Genomic DNA, 25,945 nt, shown 5'->3' on the forward strand with positions numbered 1-25,945 from the left:
AAAATCATTAACTAATTAAGTGTATGACTCTAGGCCATGCTATCTCTTCTCTATCATGGTGAGACTTCGAGAGCCTCCCTAAATGGGAGTTCAAAAGATGATAACTTGTACATGTAGAGAAAATAAAATTTACAAAATAATTGGCGAATGATTTGTTTCTCTATAATAATAGAACAACGAATATGTTATGATCTAGATAGTAGAGTTTTACACTATAAAAATAACATCTTCAATGGTAATTCATTACCACTTCTTGAGATAATAAATTTAAAATTAACTGAGAATTTATGTTAATTTCTACTTAATAAAAGCCTTATTTTCATGCAAAAGATAAACCATAGATAAATCCTGTAATTTAATCATAATAGCACTGCATACTCCTAATCGAATATAATAACTTATAGTCCAGCTCCATATGATTACAAATTACACTATCAACACCACTACAGTCAAAATTTTCTTTACCTGTTCCATTGCAATTAAGTTTAACTCAATTATCATTAAAAGATTGTCAAAATATGAAAATGGCAGTTTATTCATACTTATCAAAAAAATAAAATCGTTGCTACCAAGCATACGTATTACAATAAAGAGAATATAATAAAAAATATAATTTCAATTAGATTATATTTAAAAATTTTAATTATATTTTATTAATCTTTATAGAACAGTATGTTTATCTTTGTAAGATAAAAGAGTTTGTATAATTAAAATTTATGTAATAAAATATATAAAAATTCAATGTTAAATAAGTTGCCTAACATTTTTTAAAACATGATTAAAAAGTTTGATTTTCTAAAATACAATGGGATTTTAATTTTTTTTTTTAAATAAGAGTTAACGATTAATTTTATTAACTTAATTATTACACATTCATTATAAATTTTTCAGCAAGAAAGTTTGACTATAAAGGCGTGGAAGAGAAATATTAATGATAGTCACTAATATTTTATGGGCAGAAAGGGGGCATAACTCTGCCGAAGATATCCCAGAACTGAGGGCTTCAAGCAATGCCTCAATCTTCTGATTATGATGTAGGAGCACGACTGGCCGAAAGCCCTATGACGCCTAATGCTAACAGTTCTGATTGCCACTTCGTTTTCTTAACACTTTTAAAAGATGTAAAGTTAGCGACGGAGTTAAAAACCTGTACACAAATAAGGATAATTCTGAAGGAAAATTTAAGAAAGAGAATATCGTCAGATAATCCCAACATCAAGAGCCTACAAGGAAGGGCTTGTTTATAATTTCTATCAAAGTTCGTGTACTTGTTAATTGTTTCTAACAAGAAAAAGCTAAGCCCCAAGTTGGCAAATGTTTGAAATTTTAATTAGTTTTTTAATCCATATCATTGTTTTGTTGTTTCTTAGCAAAGGAAAAGGACAGCATTTGGAATCAGCTATGCATTAAGCCTCCCTCCTCTCCGACTCCAAAGATGTTTTCTGCTACTTTTGCAAAGGCTTTAACCATTAATTGTCATCAATCTATAAATACAGCTTCTACTAACACACATATTCTCACCTCAGAATTGGCTGTTAATTGATCAATCTTCCTCCTCCTTTCTGTGTTCTTTCTATTTTCAGAGATCATGGGAGTAGTCAGTTATGACCTGGAGGTTGCCTCCCCCGTCCCTGCAACTAGGCTGTTCAAGGCTTTCGTCCTTGACAATGACAATCTCATCCAAAAGGTAATTCCCCAGGCCATCAGCAACGTTGAAGTCCTGGAAGGAGATGGAGGGCCTGGAACTATCAGAAAAGTTAGTTTCGGGGAAGGCAAGTATTTTACAAAAGAAATTGAAGACAATTTATGTTAAAATAGCTAATATATGCAGGGCAGTAATAAATCTGAACAAACCATCCCTTGCAGGTAGCCAATTCAAGTATGTGAAGCACAGGATTGAAGAAATTGACAAGGAAAACTTCATATACAGATATACTGTGATTGAAGGCGATGCCTTGATGAATGTGCTTGAGAAAATCTCTAACGAGATCAAGTTTGAGGCATCGGCAGATGGAGGATCGATTTGCAAGAACAAGAGCACCTACTTTACTATTGGAGACTTCGAGCTCAAGCAAGAGCAGATTAAGGCTGGCAAAGAGAAGTCCTTGGAAATTTTCAAAGCTGTTGAAGCCTACCTGTTGGAAAATCCTGATACCTATAATTAGAATCTAGAATAGTCCCTTGTGCCTGTTGGAGCTGTGGGTTTGATGTTTTTGGTTTTCTCATCCTTGCGGGAAACTACCTTTTCACCAACTCATAATAATTTTCAGTTGTAAGAGTCAGTTCACTTTTTTTCTTTTTTTTTAAATTTTATCGTAGCAGTTCAGTTGTGTGTTGTTATTTTCGTTGGAAACGAGTCAGTTGAACCTGATTTTGAATAAATATACCAGAATTATCATTTTATCAGCTGCTGGATCCTGCCCAAATTAAACTACATGGAAATATTAGTAGTAACATTGCAATACTTTGAGAATCATGGTTTCATTGTCTTGATGTTGAGAACAAGGACAATTTTTTTTTTGTTTCAGGAAGTAGTAAATGTCCAAAAGCCGTCTCCATATGAAATTTCATTTACTTACTGCTGTTTCCATAATTTCAACTAGGCAATGCCAGGTGGGGAAAATATATTAGATTTCTATTAACTACTTCATGGTCCTCCTCTTTGCAAAACCATTTCACAGTATACAGATAAATTTCACTTATTATTAATTCAGATCATCCTCAAATTTTACTTTATAACTTAAAAGTTCATTCACTATAAATCTTTTTTTTTTAATTACCACTATACATCTATATTTTGACTAGACAACAGTTCCTTTGGCCTTTTTTGGCTTCTGTTTATTATTTTTTAATATGAGTTGGAACTTATCACACATCATCTATCTGCTGCCACGTCAGCCAGCCCTTTCATGGATAAATTTTATCATATAACAATTGTATATGCAATAATTTTATTATAGTCATTGGTTATTGCGGTTTCTATATAATGGTTAACATCAAATCGTCATAAAAATAAACGATAGTTGTATGTAATAATTTTCCCTCTCATTAATATAGTATCTTCATTCCCCTGTTTGCAAACAACCATGCAATCTGGAGAATTATAGGGTGTTGAAGCACTTTAGAAACTGATGAATATAATATGAAGTTCTACAAAAAAAAAAGTTTAATCTTTTCAATTTCCTGGCACAATCATATTCTTAGGACATTAAAACTTTAATGCCACTACAAGTTGAAGTGTATGTGTGATTGGAGAAGAAACCAATAAGCTTTAACTTGATACTAAAATCATCTAAAAACTTATGAGATCTCCAATTTTAGTTCCAATCACCAACTAAATAAAAAAAATAAAAATAGAATCTTGATTCTAATTTTTGACTGTTGAGTCATGTATTTATTTGAAAAATAAATAATGTACCCTTATAAAGGATTTAGATACTCTCCTCTTTGAGCTCCTCCTTTAATTAGTTTTTGGTAAGTGAGACTTACCCAAATTTAGTATGATATCAAAATCTTTTTCAATATTGTGATAGATTCCTATAAATATCATATTTCAGTGTAATCCTGGACGTAAGGGGATGTTGAGTCCTATGTCGATTTGGGAAGGAGGTAATATGGCTTAGCATTTTGTGTTGTGTCTCTCATTGATTTTTCCGTAACCCTAGGGCGAGGGATGTCGAGTTCCATATCAATTTAGAAAGGGGTAATGTAACTTATCAGTGCATGTTGAGTCCCACAACATTTGAGAAAGGATAATGCGATTCTTATAAGAAGTTTAGACACTCATCCTCTTTAAATGAGCTTTTGGTTAGGTTTGATCTAAATTTCATATCACCCTGTAGCAACCTCAATATCATTGGATTACATACTGGCCAGAAGTTCCCGTGAAGTTTTGATCATGAAAATACTGTTCATTTCTTAAAAAAAAATAAAATTACTTGCTAAGAATAGTTGGCAACCTCGATTCCAAAATTTGTTTCTTCAGAAGTGAATTGGACGCCATAAAGAATCTATAGGGCATCAAACAGCTGGAAATCCTCCAAAAGAAAACAAATATAGTATGATACCGCAGGAGAGACAGTTCCCTCATTGTATAAATATCACACTCAACATCCACAAAGCAACCAAATCCTAATCTTTTCTGTTTTCCTATTGGATCATTTTCAAACTCCCAAGTTAACATGGGCGTTGTTTCCTATGAATTGACAGTCACCTCCCCAATCCCTCCGGCAAAGCTGTACAGAGCCTTGATCCTTGATTCCGATATTCTCCTCCCAAAGATTGTGCCACAGGCCATTAAGAGTGTTGAAATCCTTGAAGGAGATGGAGGGCCTGGAACCATCAAGAAAGTTACTTTCGGAGAAGGCATGATCATCGATTTATCAAACTTGTTTTGCTTTTAGCACCATTGTCAGTTCAAATTATATTAACAATAAAAGTCCTGAATTTTAATTCTTTATTTTCAGGTAGCCAATTCAAATACTCGAAGCATAAGGTGGAAGCCGTAGATAAAGAGAACTTAAAATTCAGTCATAGCGTGATTGAAGGCGACATGTTGATGAATGTGATTGAAAAAATCACTTACGAGATCAAGTTGGAGGAATCCCCTGATGGAGGATGCATCTGCAAGGAGAAGAGCAATTACTATACGATTGGTGACTTTGAAATTGAGAAAGACCAACTAAAAGCTGGGAAAGAGAAGGCCTTAGGAATGTTCAAGGCTGTTGAAGCCTACCTTTTGGCTAATCCTGATGCCTATTAAAATTGCTGCTACTTTTTCTGCTTACAAGCAAAAGATTGCATTTGGTTTGGTAATAAAAGTTTGGTGAAGAGTTTCTACACCGTAAAGAAATATGTACCACTTCTTTTTTCTTTCAGTAAATGCGTAAGAATTATCCTATATGATAAAAGTATAATTACATAATTAATAAATCTCAAATCAATTTACACATTAATTATACTTTCTATCCTTCCATCGGACATTGAAAATATCAAGAAGTACATTCAACATATAATTACATATAAATTGAATATTCAAACTCTAATTAATTTTGTTTTATTTTTAAAAATTCTCTTAAAATATATCTTAATATTTAATAAAATTTAATGCATTTAAAATAAATATAATTGAAAAGTTAATAAAAAAATTATATTTTTTAATATATGCTAAAAGGTAAAGTATATAAAAATTATGAAACTGAAAGATTAATACTAATTTAGTTATTCAAAATAAAAGACTTTTTAAAAAAACTTCAACAGCATTTAAGAATCTTTTTTTACGTATTTTACACACTATTTTCCAATATTTACCATTAGTATTTTTTTTTATTTAATAATAAATTTTATTTTAAAGACCGAGTGTTATGCACTAATGTTCTTTGGCAATATTTTTTTTTTTTTTTTTTTTTTATACTTGGTTCAATCCATCCGAGACAATAAATTAAAGAGGCCAGACGACATTGAAGACTTTTTCATATATATATATATATATATTGGTTTTATGAAAGGATTTAATAATACTAAGTCTTGTTAGAGACTTTGAATGAAAGTGTAAAAAAAAATTTAAAAAAGAAAAAAAAAAGCCTTTGAATGTAAAGACTTAATCAATGACTGGGACAGCGCATTATATTATAATAATAATAATAATACAAGGGACTAAGGGAGGAAATACCCAAAGAAACAGACCATCAGTCTGGAAAGTTTTTTTCAGACACTAAGAGCTGAAACCATGGGTAAGGTCTTGTTGTTAAAATTGTTAATAGCTTGGGTTTTTAAGTTTAGTGAATAAAATTTAATTTTGAATTTAATTTATAATTATGCTTGATTTTTTTAGCAGTAAAACATTATCATCCCAATAATTAGCTCCATACAATATACATTTATAAGATACATTAAGGATATGTGAGGATTAATCTTTCCATATAATAATATCCTAATTGAACTTATAAAGCCTTGAAAGACGAGTTCAGATACACACTGAAATAAGAATGCTGAGAAAGAGGACCAATAAAATGCCACTAAATTGTAACGTTCAAAAGTTATATTTAATATTATATAAGACTAGCATTCGATCATGGATCACTTTATTAAATACACACTCAATTACGTGTAAAGTTAGCAAAGGATTAAATACACATAAAAAGAACAAAATTCAAAAGCAAACTACCATCAGTCCCTAGGCCTTGCTAATGAAACTGATCAATTTAATTATGGTTGATATTAAAAGATGAGGTTTTGTAATTCAAAGTTAACATGTTTGACTATAATTGCCAGTTGCCCTGAAATAAATTGTAATATTTATCCTTAGAAAGACAGTGACATGTAGTATTTCTATACTGCCACACTTGGTTGCTTGATGGATGACTCTTGTCTTAAAAAACATTTTAAATATTGATGATAGTTTGGCTTGTTCTAATGGATCACTAAATATTTAATTGTTTGGGCCTTAACTTTCAGTAATTCAACAATTGGGCATTTATCTCATAATGCAGGAAATCAAAACTTTTCTTTAAAAATTTAATCTTTTATGGAAGCTGAAATCAATTTTCTTTTATAATTTGAAATATATTAATCGCTGAAAATAAGGAAATGCATATTAATAAAGAAAATAACAGTTTAATAAATAAAGACAGTAGTACATGTTTATAATTATGACACTGGAAATTACAAGCAATCTTTTTCAAACTTAATTACAAATACATACTTTTATTGTAAGGCCAAAAGTAGTCTGGCTTTTTCACAGTTTCACCCAAAAACAAAGAGAAACGAAGGAAACAATAACAAAAGCAAGATAGCTAGTTCAGCTTCTGACGATATTTAGTTATAGGCATCAGGATTTGCAGCGAGATAGGCTTCAACAGCCTTAAAGATTAGCCAGGTCTTCTCTGCTCCAGCCTTCACTTTCTCTTCATCAAGTTCACTATTTCCCTTTGGGAAGAACTTGTTGGTGCTTTTGATAATGCATCCTCCATCAGGAGTAGCCACCATTTTGTTCTCATATGTAATTTTTTCTAGCAAATCTGACCATGGATCACCTTCAATAACTGTGTAGCTTTGTGTCAAGTTATCTTTGTCTATGGTCTCAATCTTGGTTTTTATATATTTGAAATCCCCACCTGCAATCAATAAACGAAAATTTCATTTCTTGGTCAAGTCGGGTCCGAAACCAGCTCGATGCTATATGATTAATTAATTAAGGAGGTAAGTAATTAAAGCTAACCTTCTACAAATGTAGTCTTCTTAATGGTTCCAGGCCCTCCATTGCCTTGAATGAACTCTACGCTCTTAATAGCTTCAGACAGAATACTAGGAAGAGCAGTGTCGGCTTCAAGGACAAAGACCTTGAACATCTTGGCTGCAGGGATTGAGCTAATAATTTCCCTCTCAATAGTCACAACACCCATGTTGAAAAGAAATAGCAAACGAAGCTAGACTAGAGAGTTTATAGATGGAATTGGTGAGTTGAAATGAAGGAACAAAGGGGGTATTTATAGGAGGAGCTTCGGATTTAAATATTTGCATTTGGGTCAAGAAGGCGTTGCTTGAGACTAGAAATAAATAATTAATCTCATATATTTAAAATGATTTTCTAGCTAATTGTTACTTTCAAAACTATGATTATAAAAATTCATATATCAATCCAATCCTTAAAAAAAAAAAAAAGAAACAATTTGCTAGTACCAATGTATATATCTTCTAGATATGGACCCCATTTTGAGAATAATATATATGACAAAATTTTAAAGAAAATAATTGTATAATTAATTTTCTCCAAGTATTCTACAAAATGCATGTTCTTTATGCAGTGGAAGAGGGCAAGGAAAGAAATATTATTTTGACATGATAATTAAGGAAATTTTAATTTATTTCTTTCTTTATACTTTGTTTGGCAAGTAAAGTAAAATTTTTTTAAAGACAGACTTTTATGATTCTTAAAGTTTTAAAATTTTTTATTATTTGAGGTTAATAAAAATGTATTTAGAGGTTTTAAATAAATAAAAAAAATTCTCATCAATTCACTAATTGTGTTGAAAATAGAGGCTTTTAGATGCTTATAAATCTTTTGACATTAACATGCAATAATCTAAACATTTACGTTCAATTTCGATTTTTCAGTCAATGTTTTTGAGTGAATTTTCTTTCTCAAATTCGATTTACTCCAAACGTAAAACATAAATATATATATATCTCATTTATGTTATAGCCAAATTATATTATTATTATTATTATTATTGTATATATTGAATTCCTTCCCAAATATCTCTCACCCTGACGTGCTACTTTAATTTAATTCGGGTCAATATTTCAATGAGGCTCGCTTGGGTAAGGTTTTAAGATTTTTCCTTTTTTTTTTTTTCTAAAATGGTGAGATCCTTCAATAATTTAATTAATAAAAAATAATATATTTGCAATAGTCATATTAATCAAATCTCATTTTTTGAAAAAAAAAAAATCCACAATCAACCACGGCAGCTGACGTATTGAAGGCGTGGAATATTAGATTTTTCAATTATTTATACAAATTTAGTTTAATCAATTATTTTAAATTAATTATTCTGTTTAAAAAATATGATAATGGAATAAATTTATTTTTTTTTTAAATATTTTGTCTCCGCATAAATCCTGATTAATCGATTAAGTGAGTTTTAGATATGGAGTAGATTGTAAAAAAAAAGGAAAAATTCCAATCCCAATCCTTTATAAAACTAAAAAAAAGATATAAGATTTAAATTATTTCTTTTCATTCCCATGGTTTGATTGAAACAAAAACTTAATTGCAGTCCATTACATTGTACTATAACCACTACACTTTTATTGTCGGGCCGAAAGTAGTTTGACCTTTAAAGTAAAAAAAGGGTAAAAGAGGATAGGCCGGCGATAGCCGCTTGTTGACTCTGAGACACGATATTTAGTTATAAGCATGAGGATTTGCCAAGAGGTAGGCTTCCACGGTTTTAAACAATCCCAAGCCCTTCTCTGCTCCAGCCTTGACTTCATCTTCATTGATTTCACTGTTTCCCTTTGGGAAGTACTTGGTGATGCTCTTAATAATAGATCCTCCATCAGGAGATGCCACTAGTTGTGTCTCATATGAAATTTTGTCTATGGCATCCATCCATGGCTCACCTTCAATCACACTGTAGCTGTGCTTGAAACTATCTTTGTCCACTGCTTCAAGCTTGGTCTTAATATACTTGTGTTGGGTACCTGCATGTGCCATACATATTCACTAATTAGTTATATATGACTTGAAAACAATTAATAAAATAATTAACAAACCTTCCGCAAAGGTTGTCTTCTTAATGGTGCCAGGTCCTCCATTTCCTTCAATGATCTCCACACTCTTAACAACCTCAGGCAAAATGGTAGGGATGGCAGTGTCACCTTCAAGGACAAAGACCTTGAACATCTTGGCCGGAGGGATTGCAGTAGCCAATTCCTTCTCAAAAGTTAAAACACCCATGATATGGCTTTTGGAAAAGATATATAAAAAATGCAGAGATTATGAGTGTGGGTGTGGTGAAACGGAGTAGCAAAGAGAGGTATTTATAGAATGAGCTACCAAGGAATTTTAGTTTTGTAGAGATGAAATGGAATGAACGAAGTTGCAGTTGAGTCAGAGAAGTGGTGCTTGTGCTCCTCTTCGTAATGGAAATTAAATGCTTAATTTCCAATGTCCTACAAATAGACTGCTACACCTTCTAGATATGGTACCTTTTTGACAGTAAGCTGCAATTGCAGAATTCTAACGGAGGAATTGCCGCTCAACAATGACTAGGAAATTATTTTGGTAATAATTTTATATTCGCTTCTATACTTTTTACCAAAATTAAATAAGTTTATTTTAAATGTATATATATATATATATATATATATATTTGAAACCTCTCAATCTCATATTGTTAAAATAATAAATTTTCTTTTTTCTTTTTTAATATATTTCAATTTATATTATTCAATAAATTTATTTTTAATATATATATATATATATATATATACATACATTAAATAAAAACATATATATTAAAATTTAAATAAATACATCAAAAAGAAAAGAGAAAGTAAACCCATTCTATACGATGTTAGAAGCATTTAATCCCCCACAATTTTGTCCCCCGAATACGAGGAGATTGAGATATGCTAGTTTTTTCCACAGTCAATCCAGCGTAAGCTTCAACCATCAAGTTAAATAAAAAAATTAATTCTCATTTTTTAATAAAGCATATATTTTAATCTTTAAACTCCCACATCTAATTATCAAATTACTACTGCCAATGTAATATTTTTTTAGAATATTTTTCGGTATTTTATTTAATTATTGTAAAATATTTATAAATAAAATAAATTTAATTTAATTTCTTAATAAATAATAATAGGAGAATAGTCTAGAATGAATGCGACATGTAACAACTTGTGCCGATTCAAAAGAGTGACTTGATTAGCAGTTGGCAGTTTTTAAGTCAGTCAACCGACCAAACAAAAAATACCCTTTTATTTATATATATATATATAATTTTTTCTGGGTCACGGGAGAGGTCAATAAGCCATAATTAAAGGGGGGCACCACATAAAGTTGACCGGATGAGGCCAAGTTTTTGTATATTATTAGATAGTAGATTTCTTAAATTCGTTTTCCATAAACTTATATTGACCATTTCAATCATTATTTCTTTTAATTGAAAAGATAAATTACTTTAAACTCTTTTAGTGACTGACTCATCTACTTAATATTATCGTAATGGAGTTGTAATATAATTTATTTTCAAAAATGGCATCCAATTTTTGACCTCAATCACTAAGATCAAATTAGCCGGTGGGCCTTATAGGCTGTGATAGTGGATCAGGTTTTTTGAAGAGGATCCACGGCTCAATAAACCAATTTTACAATTAACCACATATATAAGCATGTACAAGAAATTTCCTTTTAAGATTGGATAATCATCAACAAGCAATTAGTGTTAACTTTGTAAAAAGAAAATGAAAAAAAGAATTGTAATGATGGAGTTGCATGAATGCACAATTGCAAGTGGCTAAGGTAGCTTCTGCCTATAAAAAGACAGGAGATGAAGTTTTTCAGAGACCAAGCACTTCGAGTGAAATTTCTCTTTATGGGATTTTTTCAGTTTGGTTCAGATAATTTTTTAAAATTTATAGCTTTAGAGGAAAAATATTGGGAGTAGAATTTATTCTCGGGATATTTTCTCTAGACAAGCTAGAGAGTGGGTTGCTTTAGTGGGTGGCTTAAATACTGGGTGGAGATAGTAATGTCTTGTATTTCTGTGAGAGGGGTTTACAAATATTGTGAAAAAACGCTGGGTGGGAATATTTGTATACAGGTATTATTACGGAGGAAACATAGAAAAATTTAAAAGATGACAAATAGTTCAAGGCATTTTACGGTGGAGAAATTTGACGGAAAAAGAAGTTTAACTTTTCGGCAAAGAAAAGTGAAGGATCTCCTTCAATAAAGTCTGGCAAAGGTGTTGAAAGAAAAGGAGAAAGGAAAGTCTGAAAGAATGTCTGATGCAGACCTGGACGAGTTTGAAGAGAAATGTGTCCGTATTATCCAACTTTGCATTGCAGATAACATTGTGAATAATGTTATTGACGAAGATTCTGCTATGGATATTTGGGAAAAGTTAGAAAAGCTTTATATGTCTAAAAGTCTGTTCAACAAGTTGTACTTAAAGTGTAAATTATACCAATTAAAAATGGTAGAGGGTGGTAATCTGGTGGAGCATTTGAACGAATTCAATAGAATTTTAAATCAATTGGCAAAAGTTGATGTAAAGATTAAGAAAAAAGACAAGGCGTTGTTGTTTCTTGGGTCGCTCCATGATTTATAAGATAACTTTATAGAATTATTGTTGGGTGGAAAGGACACTAAAAATAAAGTATGCTAAAAAAGCTCTATTGTCTCGTGATACTCAAAAAAAGAAAAAGCTACGGTCTGAGGTGATAATGAGCTACTCTTTACTCAGGGTGCAAGTCAACAAGGTCAATCATTTGATAGAGGTGGATCTCCACAAAGCAGATATAAAGTAAGAAATGATATTCAATGCTATGGATGCAAAGAGTTTGGACATTTTAAAAGCGAATGTCCAAAAAAAAAAGGCAGAAGAACATATCAGAGAATATTCTATGGTATTGGATGAAGATGTTTCAACTCATGTCACGATGGAATTTTTTGCTGCGGAGATGAATTTTATAAATATTTTTTTTTCTTTTTAGGTGGAGGATTGTTAAGCTTGTAAAAAAAAAAGAAAGAAAGTGGCTTCATTCAATGTATATCTTTATATTTTGATGGCTGGTAGTTTTGCAGTTCTTTGTATTTTAATGAGCGGAATTTCTTTCTACACTTAGACTAACTATTAAAAATTGCTTCGATTGATTTCTAGACAGAATCTTCTTGCATGTGTGACATCGGTAATTCAAAACCACACAGCTATGTTCAGTTATCAATGCTACCATTAAGAGATTTACTGCATCTTCCTCTCGAGTGTAGTGTTTCAATATGCTTGGATTTACTTTATCGAAAGTCTCCGTTATTTTTCTTTCGGTGCTTGATTGTTTGAGTCTTTTTTATTTTATTTTCTATTTTTTGGATTCTTCTTGTATATCTATGTGTTTTGTTGGATTAATCCTATTTTTGTCTTCCATAGTTCCAATGGTGATTTGGAGCTTGGGTCAGTGTGGTTGTTTTGCTTCTGTGGGTTCGTGTTGGGTTTGGTTTTGAGTTCAATTTTTTTTATTTGATTTTTTTTGTCTAATTAGATTTGATTTGTTTGAATTTATTTGTCTATTGGACCTTTAAGACTAATCTATTATATTTCTCATGGGTTCTGACCTTATAAATACAATTTATTATAAATTAAAATAATAATAATAAGGTTTATTGGCTTAAAAAGATAATAATTTTACAGTTTTTTATATTTGTAGTCTAAATTTTTAATTTTGAATTAAAAAATTTTAATTTTTAAATTTATTATAATTGTAATAATTTTTTAAATTAATTTTAATCAAATTTAATAAATACCACCAAATAAGATATGAATTTTTAGTTTTATCTTAGTAAAAGAAGGTGATGGATTAAATCCTGGCAGCAAGAGGTGATAAATTTCCAACAGGGTTAGGGCGGGCCAGAAGTCAGGCTGCCCTCTAGCTTTTGGAACTGGAATTCAGTGAGACCATGTAGGTGTGAGTTGTTCTTGGCTATCGAGATATCTGTACGAGAGACGGATCTGCACAAGTTCTTAGATTTCTAGTGAGGAGTCTTTAAGACGAGACGCAAAATTGTCTTGTTGCATAGTATAGTAAAATACTATTAATAAATTAATAAAGTTCATCATACAATGGAATGTCATTCATCGAGTATGCATCACTAAGGCCAAGATTTTCAAGATGGGTTTGCGTGTAAGAATTACTCATAATATTATATATATAATTTTTGTTACCGTAGCGGGGAAGGCCCCTAGAATCTAGCGTTCTGTTCGGAGGAGTCGATGTCTTCTTTGATTCGTACGTCACGGTAAGGTTTTGATTATGCTCCACTTAGCTACCTGCTGAATTCCTTTGTCTCCTCTCTCTGTTTCTATGTCATCTTCCTCGTTTGACTAGCCTCTCATTTGTCGAGTAAGTAAATAACAAGAAACTATCTCCTGATTCTCCTCCTCGATTTTCCCTCTCATTTTTTTTCCCGGAAAGCAGAATTTTGCCCTCATTTCTTTGCAGTGACTGTAAATTGTTTACTATAAAACAGAGAGGATTCTCCTACCAAACGTAAAGCAGATCAATAAGGCAGGAAAACCGTTATGGGTAATATCAATTGCTGCGGTCTAAACAAGCCCAGCAAGAATCGGAGCCGGCGGAGTCATGCACTGTCAGCATCCACACAATCTGGAACCACCGCGAATCCTGAACCTGTGCCTTACAACCTGTACTTGGGGGTATATCCACTCCCTTCGCTACTCTCTCAGAGTGAGCGTAAACGCTCTAATCCCTTGCGTTTACCTGGAGGCAGCAACTCTTATGGATCTAAGAAGTTGCTGCAGGAGCCTTGCATAGAACACCAGAAAGTGTCTACGTTGAGAAATTTTGTCAATTTAAGGAAGAAAACCTTAAGACTGGAATTGGATGAGGAGCATCCAGGGATGTTTCTTGTGTCGTTTACATTTGATGCTTCTGCTGCTGGAACCATCACTATTATTTTCTTCGCAACAGAAGGCAAGGATGGCACCTTATCGGCAATGAAGGAGAATCTCCTTCCTCCATTGACAGTAACTTTCCAGCCAGGGATGAGCCAGAAGTTCAGACAGCCTTCTGGAACCGGAATTAACCATGCAATGTTTGAGGAGACAGAGTCGCTGAAAGTAACTCGTATGTATGGCTACCCTCTCGCGGTGAAGGCAGAGGCATTTCCTAAAAACCAAAATGGATCATATGGGAGAATTAGTGACGACTTTCAGGTAACAATGGCCGTGTTTGACAAGAACGAAGGTGAGTACAGGGCAAGGATAGTGAAGCGAGCACTGTGGAAGAACGGATTGAAGCTTGACCTGCACGAGATATATCAGATTGAAAATTCAGTTGATGAAGATGTGGACACGCATAATAAAGGACATTCGTGCGTCATTTGTCTATCAGAACCACAGGATACCATTGTTCTTGCTTGCCGGCACATGTGTTTATGCAGCAAATGTGCACAGGTTCTTAGGTTTCAAACCAATCGGTGCCCAATTTGCGGTCAACCGGCGGAGATGCTTTTGGAGATGATGAAGGACTAGAAGGTATTTGATGAATGTGGACCTGGCAGAAGAATATACATGCATAGTAGCTAATTAATGTTCTTTGGATTTTAGTTTCTTATTAATTTACAGCATGCATTTCCTTCTAATTTCCTGCGCTGCTAATAATCAAACAGGACAATAAGAACAATTTACAGCATATCAAAGACAATATGCCACCTAACCTTTAGAAGAGAGAGAGAACTGTACTAAATTAATTTAAAAAGAATATTGACAGGAAAAACAAAAGAAGAAGAAAAGAAGAAGTTGAGCACCCAACCATGAACAGATGACTCGCTCACTGTTCTGATAAAAGTTTGCAAAATTCTGCGTTGTTGATTTTAGTCAATTTGAAGTTTTCTCGTCCGGCCATAAGATGTGATGGTTTAGTCAATGGTTGATTAATCAAGTGCCAATTAAAGAAGAGACCTGGTGAGATGAGGTTGGAAATTTTTCAGAATTTAGTTGAAACAAGTGATCCTTGCATTATAGTCAAGTCTCAGTGCGAGGGAATGCCTTTGGATTGCACTCTTTTGTCTATAACATGATAAATTGGACTATCTATCTTTACCTTTTTCTCAGACGATAATTGCGCTGACATCTATATGGAGAAATTGTAAATGGTAACATTTAAGCTTGTTTCTCAGAACCGTAACTTATATATGAAAAATATTTTTTAATTTTAAAAAATGTTTTTTATCTGTTTTTTTATCTATTATTTAATTGCAATATTAAAAAGTAAATAATTTTGGTAAGATTATATATATATAATGTCCAATAGTATTAATAAAACTTTCAAATCCATAAAATAACATTTATTTTTTGAACAAAAAGTCATTTCTTTTAAAAAATAACTTAATATTTTTTTAATTAAGAAAATATTTTTTAGTCTTTAAATTAATTTTTAATTAAAGGAGCATTCGCCCTAAAGATACATTTTAATTCAAACTTTTTTTTTTAGTATAATAATATGAAATTTGAAAACATTTTACAATTTTATTAAAATTTAAATTTATTTAAATTTAAAATGCTTGGATGACGTAGTATACTTTGTATTTTTTTTAATACTTTCCGATGGAATCTACAAGACATGCAGATTAACCTCCTCCTCCTGCTTCTTCTTCTTCATACCCCAATGCGCTCTGGAATCTATTGCTTATCACATGCTTGTCAAGCTTTGTCAAGAGCCTCGCAAGTCCGAAATCTGAAATCTTTGGGTTGTTATTCTGATCAAGAAGGATATTGCTGGGTTTTATGCTGTAGTGAATGATTGGTGGACGGAAGGAATGATGCAAATAAGCAAGACCCTTGGTTGTTCCAAGCATAATTTTGAATCTGTTAGCCCAAGAAAGTGGTGGAGTGGAAGGTAGCCTGCCATGGAGTTTTGCTTATAAGCTACCATTGGGTGCAAATTCTGATACCAGTAACTGCAATTGAGGTGTCCAGTAGTAGCCTCTAGGTGAGATGAGATTTGGGTGACTTGCTTTTCCTAATATTCGAACTTCTCTATCAAAGTCTTCTGGATACTGAATTATATTGAAGTAACCAGCTTTTTAATTGCTGCCATTTTTCCCTCTGAGCCACCTAAAGAGACCTTGTAAACTGTCCCATATACACCTTCTCCGATTTCATTAGCCTTATTGAGGAGTGTTTCTGGATCGCTGATCCAATCAGGGAAAGATCTTGAATCGAACAGAACCAGCTTGCCTGTGGCCATAGCTCCAGATCTTGAAGAGCTAGAGAACATGCTTTCCAAGGCATGGTCTACGAAAGCCAGTGATCAAGCATAATTTAGCCACATTTTTATCATAATTATTGTTGCTTATTTACACATTTTTTAGTTTAATTTATGATTTTTATCTTGTTTTTACAGAAAAGGAAGAAATTAGAAAATGGGAGAAAAAGTGCAGAAAAAGTACAGAAGGATGATTTGCCCAGTGATTTGCCCAAGATCACCAGCTAAACTGCTCCAATCACTGCCCAGATCAAGCTAAAGCAGAAACCCGGAGGCAACAGACATCAGTGATATGGGCAGTGATTTGCCCAAGAAACTCGAAGATCACTGGCCAAATCACTCGCAGAGACATAGAGGACTGACTCACAGAGAAGCGATCTGGTCAGTGATTTGCCCAATCACTTGAAGAAACTGGTCAAATCACCGGGCAAATCACTTCGACAGCAGAAAATACAGCAGAGCGGGAAATTGTTCAGGAAACCGAATTTCAAGTTTTCAGAAGTCCAAATCCAACTCAATCACTACCAAAACAATTCCAAGAGCCACGAAAGAGTTTCTCACCTAAGGAATTCCAGTTGCAATTAAATTCAACATCAAAAGAGGAATCACAAGCCAAATTAAAGAGGGATTTCAAAACCCTAGAAGGATGAAACTCTTCAACTATAAAAGGGCAGCCTCCAAACCAGCAAAGGCATCTTCTGCTGAGGGATTGAACTCGCCAGAAACTCTCCAGCATCTTCCTTTTTCTTTTCTTTTCATCTTTTTGTGTATTTAGTCCACCATGAGTGGCTAAACTCCTTCTTTTCTAGTTGAAGTGGGTGAATTTCAGATTTTGTGATGAATTGGGAGATTTAAATCTCCATTGTTAAACTTCTATTTAATTTCAATATTTATGCAATTTGAGCTTTCCATAAATATTACTTTGCTTTTAGAATCAATAAGGGCCCATTGCTTTTAAATTGCTTAAGTAATATTGTTTGAATAATTTAGGTCCGTAATTGCTTAGGTTGTTCAAATACACATTTAATCAAATTGCATAATCTAAACTTGACCACGCGGTTGGCAAGGATAGAATTGGGTTTCTCTAAGTCTTAATGCAGTCAACAGTTGTTCGATGCTACAATGCCCCAAGGACGTTCCTTGGCAACTTGTTGATTAGTGTTTGATTAGCGAACGTTTCCTAATCAAACTAGAACTAAGGAGGAATTTGGATTGTGAGAAGCGTCTTCCACATCCAAAACTAATTTATTGGAATAAATAGGAGAGTTAAAGAATCAATGATCAATTCTAAACAATCTGAAATAGATCCATACTTCAACTAGAAGTTTCTCTCTTATTGATTTACTCATCTTTAAATTATTGCTTTCTTTTGTTATTTAGTGTTAATCCATCAACTCAAAACCCCCCTCTTTTAATTATTTGTTATTTACTTATCTTGGTTATTATTAGGAAGATCTTTAGTGTCAATTCCCTGTGGTTCGACCCTATTGCCACTATCTACAAGTTTATTGTTGATTGTTTAATAGGTTTATTTTTGACGGCTTCGACAACCGCTTATCAAAAATTGGCGCCGTTGCCGGGGACTTGATTTAAACTAACGTATTTTCCCTTTATGACCAGGTCTGGCCGTAAAGACACTCTTCTTTACGATCCGGAGATTGAAAAAACTGCCAAGAGCTTAAGGAAGCAAGCAAATTTGAGGAACCAAGCCTCAAGACCATCTTCATCAACAACTCCACCTCACAAACCACCTACTGCCCCTGCTGAAGAAATTTCTGCACCAGCAGAAACTTCCACCACCGCACCTGCTACAGCAGAATTTTTACCAGAAACTGAATTTCTGGTCATGGCAGAAAATCCAGCAATGGCAGCACCACCTGCTGCACATGTAGAAGCTGAAATTCAAGCTGGAAACGTGCCCATCCAAGCACCTCAGCCACGGGAAAGAACTCTCGGAGAGTTGGCTGAACCAGCAGGAGATCAAGCACCCTTATGCATTGAATATCCCCTATTGACAGCACCATTCGAGCTAAGGACAGGTCTGATTCATCTCCTTCCTAAATTCAGAGGCCTAGAAAATGAAGATCCTCACAAGCATTTGAAGGCATTCCACGTTGTGTGCTCAACCATGAGACCTCAAGGCATTCCAGAAGATGATATCAAGCTTAGAGCCTTCCCTTTTTCCCTTGAAGACTATGCCAAAGAATGGCTATTCTACTTGCCACCCGGATCCATCACATCATGGGCTGATATGGTAAGAGCATTCTTGAGAAAATTCTTTCCAACCTCAAAAGCCATAGGCATCCGTCGAGAAATAAGTGGCATAAAGCAAAAGCACTCTGAAGGCTTGTATGAGTATTGGGAGAGGTTCAAAAAGTTGTGCACAAGCTGCCCTCGGCATGATATTTCTGACCAATCTCTCATTGAGTACTTCTATGGAGGTTTGCTACCCTCGGAGAGAAAATTTATTGACGCAGCCTGTGGAGGAACGATTGAAAAAAAATCACCTCGAGAGATGAGGGACTTGATTTCCTCCATGGCTGCAGCTTCTCAACAATTTGGAGACCAAGAGCTACCAACAAGGAATGTAAACGAGGTGAGTAATTCCACTTTATCATCCCAACTTTCTGAACTCACCAATGCTGTCCGTAGCCTTGTTGTAAGTCAAGCCCAACAAGTCCAGCAGATTCAGCAGCCCAAGACATGTGGAATATGTGCCAACAACCACCCAACTGATCTATGTCCTTCCCTTCAAGAGGAGGACCAGCAAGTCAATGCGGTTGGAGGTTTTAATGGGCAAAGAAGGTATGATCCCTATGCAAATACTTATAATCCAGGTTGGAGGGACCATCCAAATTTCAGTTATGCAAGGGGACAGCAATATCCAAGCTACCAGCAAAGGAACCAAGCTCAAGCTGCACCTCAGAATTCCAATGCATCTCTTGAAGAGATTGTGAAAAATTTGGCAAATACTGTGCAGAATCTTGAGAAACAAATGGGGCAAATGGCTTCATCCTTGAACAAAATTGAATCACAAGGAAAGCTACCTTCCCAAACGGAGATAAATCCAAGACAAAATGCTAGTGCCATCACATTGAGGAGTGGAAAGGAGTTGCAAGACAGTAGGGCTGAAAAATTGCAAAAACAGGGCATGGAAGAAATTCTGCCAGAAAGTGATCAGGGCAGTGATTTGCCCAGTTTACTCGTAGGAACTGACCCGATCGCTGGGCAAACTAAGCTGTCCAGCAGTGGTTTGCCCAATTCTCCAAAGAAGGCAGAAAGTGATTTGCCCAAATCAACAGACCAGGCAGAATCAAGTCAAAGGCAGAAACAACAACCTATGGAGAAATTCAAGGTACCTCCTCCCTTCCCAAAGAGATTTGCAAGGTCCCAAAAGGAGAAAGAGGAAAAAGAGATATTGGAGACACTTCGCAAGGTGGAAATCAACATTCCCCTACTTGATGCTGTAAAGCAAATTCCAAGGTATGCCAAATTTCTCAAAGAGCTATGCACCAACCGAAGGAAACTTGCTGAACGTGAAAAGGTAAGTGTGGGGGAGTGTGTTTCAGCTGTAATCCAAAGGAAACTTCCAACCAAATGCAAGGATAGAGGGATGTTCGCGGTTTCATGCAAGATAGGCAATGTGGGAATAAAGAAGGCCATGTGTAACCTTGGAGCTTCAATCAATGTCATGCCTTTGTCTATTTTTAACTTGTTGAATGCAGGTACACTCAAGGGCACCAGCATTGTGATCCAATTAGCTGACCGATCCATTGTCTATCCCAAAGGAGTGCTAGAAGATGTGTTGGTGCAAGTGGACCAATTAGTCTTTCCAGCAGATTTTTATGTTATTGACATGGAGGAAGACAAGAGCAATACCACCTCTGATATCTTACTTGGGAGACCATTCTTGAGCACAGCAAGAACAAAAATTGATGTGCATGATGGCACATTGACTATGGAGTTTGAAGGGGAAGTTATCAAATTTAATGTTTATGATGCCATGAAATTCCCCAATGATGTTTCTCATGTTTATGGCCTTGATATTATTGATAATTTAAGTCAAGAAGTTTTTTATTTTGATCAGGAAAACTTACTTTATGAAGGTCTTTGCAGGAGAGAAGAAGTGGACAGCAACATCTTTGAAGCAGACAAAACAGCAGACTGCTATAACTTGCTGGGTATGGGTGATTTGCCCAGTGATTTGCCCAGTACATCAGAAAATCTGCTCAAATCACAGCTCAAATCAGACAGCAGGCAGACAGAAAACCAGCAGACAGAAAATGCACCAGAACTGAAACCCTTGCCTAACCACCTCAAATATGCCTACTTGGGAGCTGGAAATACACTTCCAGTAATCATCTCCAACCAGCTCAGCCAAGAAGAAGAGGAAAAGCTCCTGGATGTGTTGAGGAGACACAAGAAGGCAATTGGGTGGACATTGGAGGACATAAAGGGTATCTCACCCTCAACATGCATGCATCGGATACTTATGGAGGATGAGTGCAAACCTGTTCGTGAGGCACAAAGAAGGCTGAATCCACCTATGATGGAGGTTGTAAAGAAGGAAATTGTGAAGCTCCTAGACATAGGGGTAATCTACCCCATTTCTGACAGTAAGTGGGTGAGTCCCATCCATGTGGTACCAAAGAAGACCGGGATTACTATTGTCCCTAATTCTGAAGGAGAGTTAGTACCCACTCGTGTGCAAAATGGGTGGAGAGTTTGCATGGACTACAGGAAACTCAACACAGCCACAAGGAAGGATCACTTTCCCTTGCCCTTCATGGACCAAATGCTGGAGAGACTTGCTGGAAAAAGCCATTACTGCCTCCTTGATGGATATTCTGGATTTTATCAAATCCCCGTTGCACCAGAAGATCAAGAGAAGACCACTTTCACATGCCCATTTGGCACATTCGCATTTAGGAGGATGCCCTTCGGTCTTTGCAATGCACCAGCCACTTTCCAAAGGTGCATGATGAGCATTTTTTCTGACTATGTGGAGAGGATCATTGAAGTCTTCATGGATGACTTTACGGTGTATGGCAACTCATTCCATGAATGCCTAGCCAACTTGGAGAAGATACTTCAAAGGTGTTTGGAGACAAACTTGGTTCTCAACTATGAGAAGTGCCACTTCATGGTCAGCCATGGCTTAATCTTAGGCCATATTGTTTCAGCAAAAGGGATTGAGGTGGACAAAGCCAAAATCGACACCATCAAAAATCTGCCCTACCCAACCAGCATTAGGGAGATTCGATCATTCCTTGGACATGCTGGTTTTTACAGGAGGTTTATCAAGGATTTTTCTAAAATAACTCAGCCTCTTTGCAGATTGTTACAGCAGGATGTACCATTCAACTTTGATGACAGCTGCAAATCAGCCTTTGATTTGATCAAATCACTCCTAATTTCTGCCCCAGTCATCCAGCCACCTGATTGGACCCTTCCATTTGAGATCATGTGTGATGCCAGCAACTTTGCTGTAGGTGCAGTATTGGGACAGCGCATAGGTAACTCTCCTCATGTCATTCACTATGCCTCACGCACCCTAGATGCTGCACAATGCAATTATTCCACCACGGAAAAAGAGTTGCTGGCTGTTGTGTTTGCATTGGAGAAGTTTAGACCCTACCTACTTGGTACAAAGGTGATTATATACTCAGATCATGCTGCACTAAGGTATTTAATCAAGAAAAAAGAGTCCAAACCTAGGCTGGTGAGATGGATATTGCTGTTACAAGAGTTTGACTTGGAGATCCGTGACAAGAAAGGCAAGGAGAACCTTGTGGCTGATCACCTTAGCAGAATTCTGACCGAGATGGAGACATGCCCCATCAATGAGACCTTCCCTGATGAGCACCTCTTTGCTGTCCTAGAAGAGGAACCATGGTATGCTGATATTGTTAACTTCCTTGCCATAGGTGATTTGCCCACTGATTTGCCCAAACACATAAGAGACAAGATCAAGAAAGAGGCAAGGTATTATGTGTGGGATGAGCCTTACCTATGGAAGCATTGTGCAGACCAAGTCATAAGGAGATGCATCCCAAACCATGAGATCACATCTGTCCTAACTTTCTGCCACTCTTACAGCTGTGGAGGTCACTTTGGGCCACGCAAGACAGCCTTGAAAGTCCTTGAAAGTGGATTATTTTGGCCTAACATATTTAGAGATGCTTATTTATTTTGTAGGTCATGTGCAAGATGCCAACAAACGGAAAACCTTGGCAAAAGAAGTGAAATGCCACAAGCACCCATTATGGTGTGTGAAATCTTTGACATATGGGGCATTGACTTCATGGGACCATTCCCACCTTCCTTTGGCAACACCTACATACTACTTGCTGTGGATTATGTGTCCAAGTGGATTGAGGCAAAAGCAACAAGAGCTGATGATGCAAAAACAGTGGGTGATTTTGTAAAATCCCACATTTTCTCAAGATTTGGACTGCCCAAAGCCATAATCAGTGACCGAGGCACCCATTTTTGCAACAAGGTAGTAGAAACTCTCCTCAAGAAGCACCATGTCATCCATAGAACATCTACTGCCTATCATCCTCAAACAAATGGGCTGGCTGAAGTATCAAATAGGGAGATAAAGTCCATCTTGGAGAAAACGGTCTGCCCAAATCGCAAGGACTGGAGTACACGCCTCAATGATGCCTTATGGGCATATAGGACAGCATATAAAACCCCAATTGGGATGTCTCCATATAGGCTGATTTATGGGAAAGCCTGCCATCTACCGGTGGAACTTGAACATAAAGCCTATTGGGCTGTGAAGAGCTGTAATCTTGATGAAAAAGAAGCTGGAGTTAACAGAAAATTACAGATTCAAGAGCTTGAGGAGATCCGGCGTGATGCCTATGAAGCTTCATGGGATTACAAAACAAAGACTAAAGCCTTCCATGATAAGAATATCTCCAGAAAACACTTCTAGGTTGGTGATAAAGTCTTGCTTTTTGATTCCAGGTTCAAATTATTCCCTGGGAAGCTTCGGTCTAGGTGGATTGGACCATTCTTGGTTGAACATATCTATCCACATGGAGCTGTTGACATTAGGAGCCCACAAACTAGCAAAGTTTTCAAGGTTAATGGGCATCGTTTGAAGAGATTCTATGAAGGTTTTACTGTCCATGTTGTGGAGGAGGTTCCCTTGGATCCCCCTTCCCAAGACTGCTGAGCAAGACACTGAAGTCTAGCCCAAGACAGAAAATAGGGCGCTACTGGGAGGCAGCCCAGAGACAGTGATTTGCCCAGTAATTTGCCCACTGCCTACCCAAATCGCTGGGCAAATCGACTGAATGTACCATAGTCACATGTGATCGGGGCAGGGATTTGCCCAATTGCCCAGATAATTTGACCAACATCACCGGTCCAATCGCAAAATCAAGCACATCATCAGAAAAGGGCGTGAACAGTACCAGCCCAGCACCTGCAAAGGAGAAGCGGTCTGACCAAGTGATTTGCCCACTGCTTACCCAAATCACTGGGCAAATCACCCTGTCAAAAATCCAGAGGGCCAGCATTTAATGATCAGGGCAGATCACATTCCCTAATCACTTTAAGTAGTCTTTTCTTTTATTTTTAATTTTTACGCTAAACTACTGTTTTTTATCTCTTCCTCTTCTTCAAGCTTTCTTTTCTCCGACCACCACTCACCCACCGGCAAACTCAGGACCACCATGGTAAGAATCAAGATGAGGGCCACCGGCGGACCATTCATGTGGAAGAAATTAGGGTTACCCAGACCACCCAGCCCCTCTGACAGTGACGATGAAGCGTGGGACACACCACCAACAACCACCACCAACACCGAGACACCACCGGCCACAAGTACAGAAACAGGACGCACCGACTCACCGGCCGTCCAGATATATCGCCGGCAAACGAAACGGCAAAGAACGCCGCCATCCACAATAGCCCCGACGGCAGACCCTGAGGGCAAAAAGTTACCCGAAGCCACCACTCCCACCGGCCACAGCCAGAAACGGCCAAGAACTCAGTCGCCACCGAGGTCAGAGCCAGAGTCGGAACCTACCATCGCCAAAGAGACTGATGCGCCCACGGATCTGCCATGTGATGTGCCCACCGATTCCACCACTGATGTGCCCACGGACACGACTACTGATGCGCCCAGCAATGTGCAAAGCGCTATGCCAAGCGCTGATATGCCCACTGATATGACCAAGGATCTGCCAACTGCTGCGCCCAGCAATGTGCCACACGCTGTGCCTAACGATGTGCCTACTGATTTCACCAGCGCTGTGCCCAGTGATACGCCCACGGACTTACCAAGCGAAACGCCTGGCGATGTGCCCAGCGACGCACTAAGCGATGTGCCCAGTGACGCACTAAGCGATATGCCCAGCAATTTGCCCAGCGATTTGCCCAGGCCAGCATACCCAGATCACATCGTCAAAGCACTGACATTCAACAAAATTTCTGAGCGCACCAGGTTGCTTAAAATTTCATCTCTGCCATACCACCCAGGTAAGTATATCCACCATGCCACCCTTGGAGCACTGAGACTCCATTCCCAGGTACGTTCTCTGATCTCTGCTATTGGCTGGGACACTTTTTTCCTCCTGCGCATGCCTTCCTTCCTTGAACTCACACAGGAGTTCTTCACCACATTCTATTTTGATAAAAATGCCATGCATAACCTACACACACCTGGCACAATTGGATTTAGGTTATTAGGGAAGCGATTTCGCTTATCCCTGCAGGAATTCGGCATAGCCATGGGCTGTGAATGCCCTCAGTCCACCTGGGACTTCCCTGCTGAGTTTGATCCAAGCTCTGTGTACTTGGAATTAAGTGACAATCCACCAGACTCTTACTCTCCTACTAGGTCCAAGGACCTATACCTCAGTAACCCAAGTCTGAAATACCTTCACAGATTCCTGGCCTACACATTTTCTGGGAGGAAGGATGCTTCCAACATCCTGACCAGAACTGAATTGTATATCCTTTGGTGCATGCACAGGGGCAAAAAAATTCATCTTGGATATTGGGTTGCCACCCAACTATCCAGCATCATACAATATAATAGGCCCTTGATTTTTGGTCCTTTGATCACTGCCATTGCAGTGAATCTCAAACTATTGCACCCCACACATACTGACCTCTCCCCCACCCCCAAAACAACCCCCTTGGACCTACGCACATTGGATGATATGGGGTTGCTTTGCAAGGTGGGGGATGTTTTTTCCATTGCACCTGCAGGTCCAGTAACGCCACGCCATGAGCGTGTTTTCAGAAGGAAGAAAGTCACCATAAGCACCAGCACACAGCAGCCAGCCTCCACAGCAGAACCAGTAAATGGGACAACCCAGGCAATAGGCCAGGGACCAGCAAATGAGCCACCACCAGCAGCCCCTCAGCAGGATGCTCCTCAGCCACACGAAGACGAAGCCCC

At 36.7% G+C, this 25,945-nt stretch overlaps 5 protein-coding genes and 1 pseudogene across 5 annotated transcripts; 4 read left to right on the forward strand and 2 right to left on the reverse strand.

Annotated features, from left to right (window-relative positions):
• Positions 1 to 1,492: 1,492 nt before the first annotated feature.
• Positions 1,493 to 2,406, forward strand: LOC110600742 (major allergen Pru ar 1). Its single transcript, XM_043951521.1, has 2 exons — positions 1,493 to 1,772; positions 1,867 to 2,406. Exons 1-2 carry the CDS (start codon positions 1,589 to 1,591, stop codon positions 2,163 to 2,165), a joined length of 483 nt encoding a protein of 160 aa, XP_043807456.1. The 5' UTR covers positions 1,493 to 1,588; the 3' UTR covers positions 2,166 to 2,406.
• Positions 2,407 to 4,115: 1,709 nt separating this feature from the next.
• On the forward strand, positions 4,116 to 4,852 carry LOC122721933 (major allergen Pru ar 1-like). Its single transcript, XM_043951201.1, has 2 exons — positions 4,116 to 4,365; positions 4,467 to 4,852. Exons 1-2 carry the CDS (start codon positions 4,182 to 4,184, stop codon positions 4,760 to 4,762), a joined length of 480 nt encoding a protein of 159 aa, XP_043807136.1. The 5' UTR covers positions 4,116 to 4,181; the 3' UTR covers positions 4,763 to 4,852.
• Positions 4,853 to 6,595: 1,743 nt separating this feature from the next.
• LOC110601948 (major allergen Pru av 1) lies at positions 6,596 to 7,464 on the reverse strand. The gene is made up of 2 exons (XM_021739360.2): positions 7,220 to 7,464; positions 6,596 to 7,115 (listed from the first exon to the last, which is right to left on the reverse strand). Exons 1-2 carry the CDS (start codon positions 7,401 to 7,403, stop codon positions 6,817 to 6,819), a joined length of 483 nt encoding a protein of 160 aa, XP_021595052.1. The 5' UTR covers positions 7,404 to 7,464; the 3' UTR covers positions 6,596 to 6,816.
• Positions 7,465 to 8,719: 1,255 nt separating this feature from the next.
• On the reverse strand, positions 8,720 to 9,649 carry LOC110601946 (major allergen Pru ar 1). The gene is made up of 2 exons (XM_021739358.2): positions 9,280 to 9,649; positions 8,720 to 9,207 (listed from the first exon to the last, which is right to left on the reverse strand). The coding sequence occupies exons 1-2, from the start codon at positions 9,461 to 9,463 to the stop codon at positions 8,909 to 8,911; spliced, it is 483 nt and encodes a 160-aa protein (XP_021595050.1). The 5' UTR covers positions 9,464 to 9,649; the 3' UTR covers positions 8,720 to 8,908.
• A 3,746-nt stretch (positions 9,650 to 13,395) lies between these two features.
• LOC110601944 (probable E3 ubiquitin-protein ligase LUL2) lies at positions 13,396 to 14,893 on the forward strand. Its single transcript, XM_021739356.2, has one exon. The coding sequence runs from the start codon at positions 13,812 to 13,814 to the stop codon at positions 14,781 to 14,783; it is 972 nt and encodes a 323-aa protein (XP_021595048.1). The 5' UTR covers positions 13,396 to 13,811; the 3' UTR covers positions 14,784 to 14,893.
• Positions 14,894 to 19,984: 5,091 nt separating this feature from the next.
• On the forward strand, positions 19,985 to 25,587 carry LOC122721920 (annotated as a pseudogene).
• Positions 25,588 to 25,945: the final 358 nt, after the last annotated feature.

The sequence above is a fragment of the Manihot esculenta genome, chromosome 15 (genome assembly GCF_001659605.2).
Source record: "Manihot esculenta cultivar AM560-2 chromosome 15, M.esculenta_v8, whole genome shotgun sequence".
NCBI classification, from domain to species: Eukaryota; Viridiplantae; Streptophyta; class Magnoliopsida; order Malpighiales; family Euphorbiaceae; genus Manihot; species Manihot esculenta.

Bases quoted from the DNA above. Each gene is read 5' to 3' on its own strand.
- LOC110600742 (XM_043951521.1), top strand. From the start codon at position 1,589: ATGGGAGTAGTCAGTTATGACCTGGAGGTTGCCTCCCCCGTCCCTGCA. The intron at 1,773-1,866 runs GCAAGTATTTTA...CATCCCTTGCAG, and splicing joins AAAAGTTAGTTTCGGGGAAG to GTAGCCAATTCAAGTATGTG.
- LOC122721933 (XM_043951201.1), top strand. From the start codon at position 4,182: ATGGGCGTTGTTTCCTATGAATTGACAGTCACCTCCCCAATCCCTCCG. The intron at 4,366-4,466 runs GCATGATCATCG...CTTTATTTTCAG, and splicing joins GAAAGTTACTTTCGGAGAAG to GTAGCCAATTCAAATACTCG.
- LOC110601948 (XM_021739360.2), bottom strand. From the start codon at position 7,403: ATGGGTGTTGTGACTATTGAGAGGGAAATTATTAGCTCAATCCCTGCA. The intron at 7,116-7,219 runs GTTAGCTTTAAT...TATTGATTGCAG, and splicing joins GAAGACTACATTTGTAGAAG to GTGGGGATTTCAAATATATA.
- LOC110601946 (XM_021739358.2), bottom strand. From the start codon at position 9,463: ATGGGTGTTTTAACTTTTGAGAAGGAATTGGCTACTGCAATCCCTCCG. The intron at 9,208-9,279 runs GTTTGTTAATTA...TGGCACATGCAG, and splicing joins GAAGACAACCTTTGCGGAAG to GTACCCAACACAAGTATATT.
- LOC110601944 (XM_021739356.2), top strand. From the start codon at position 13,812: ATGGGTAATATCAATTGCTGCGGTCTAAACAAGCCCAGCAAGAATCGG.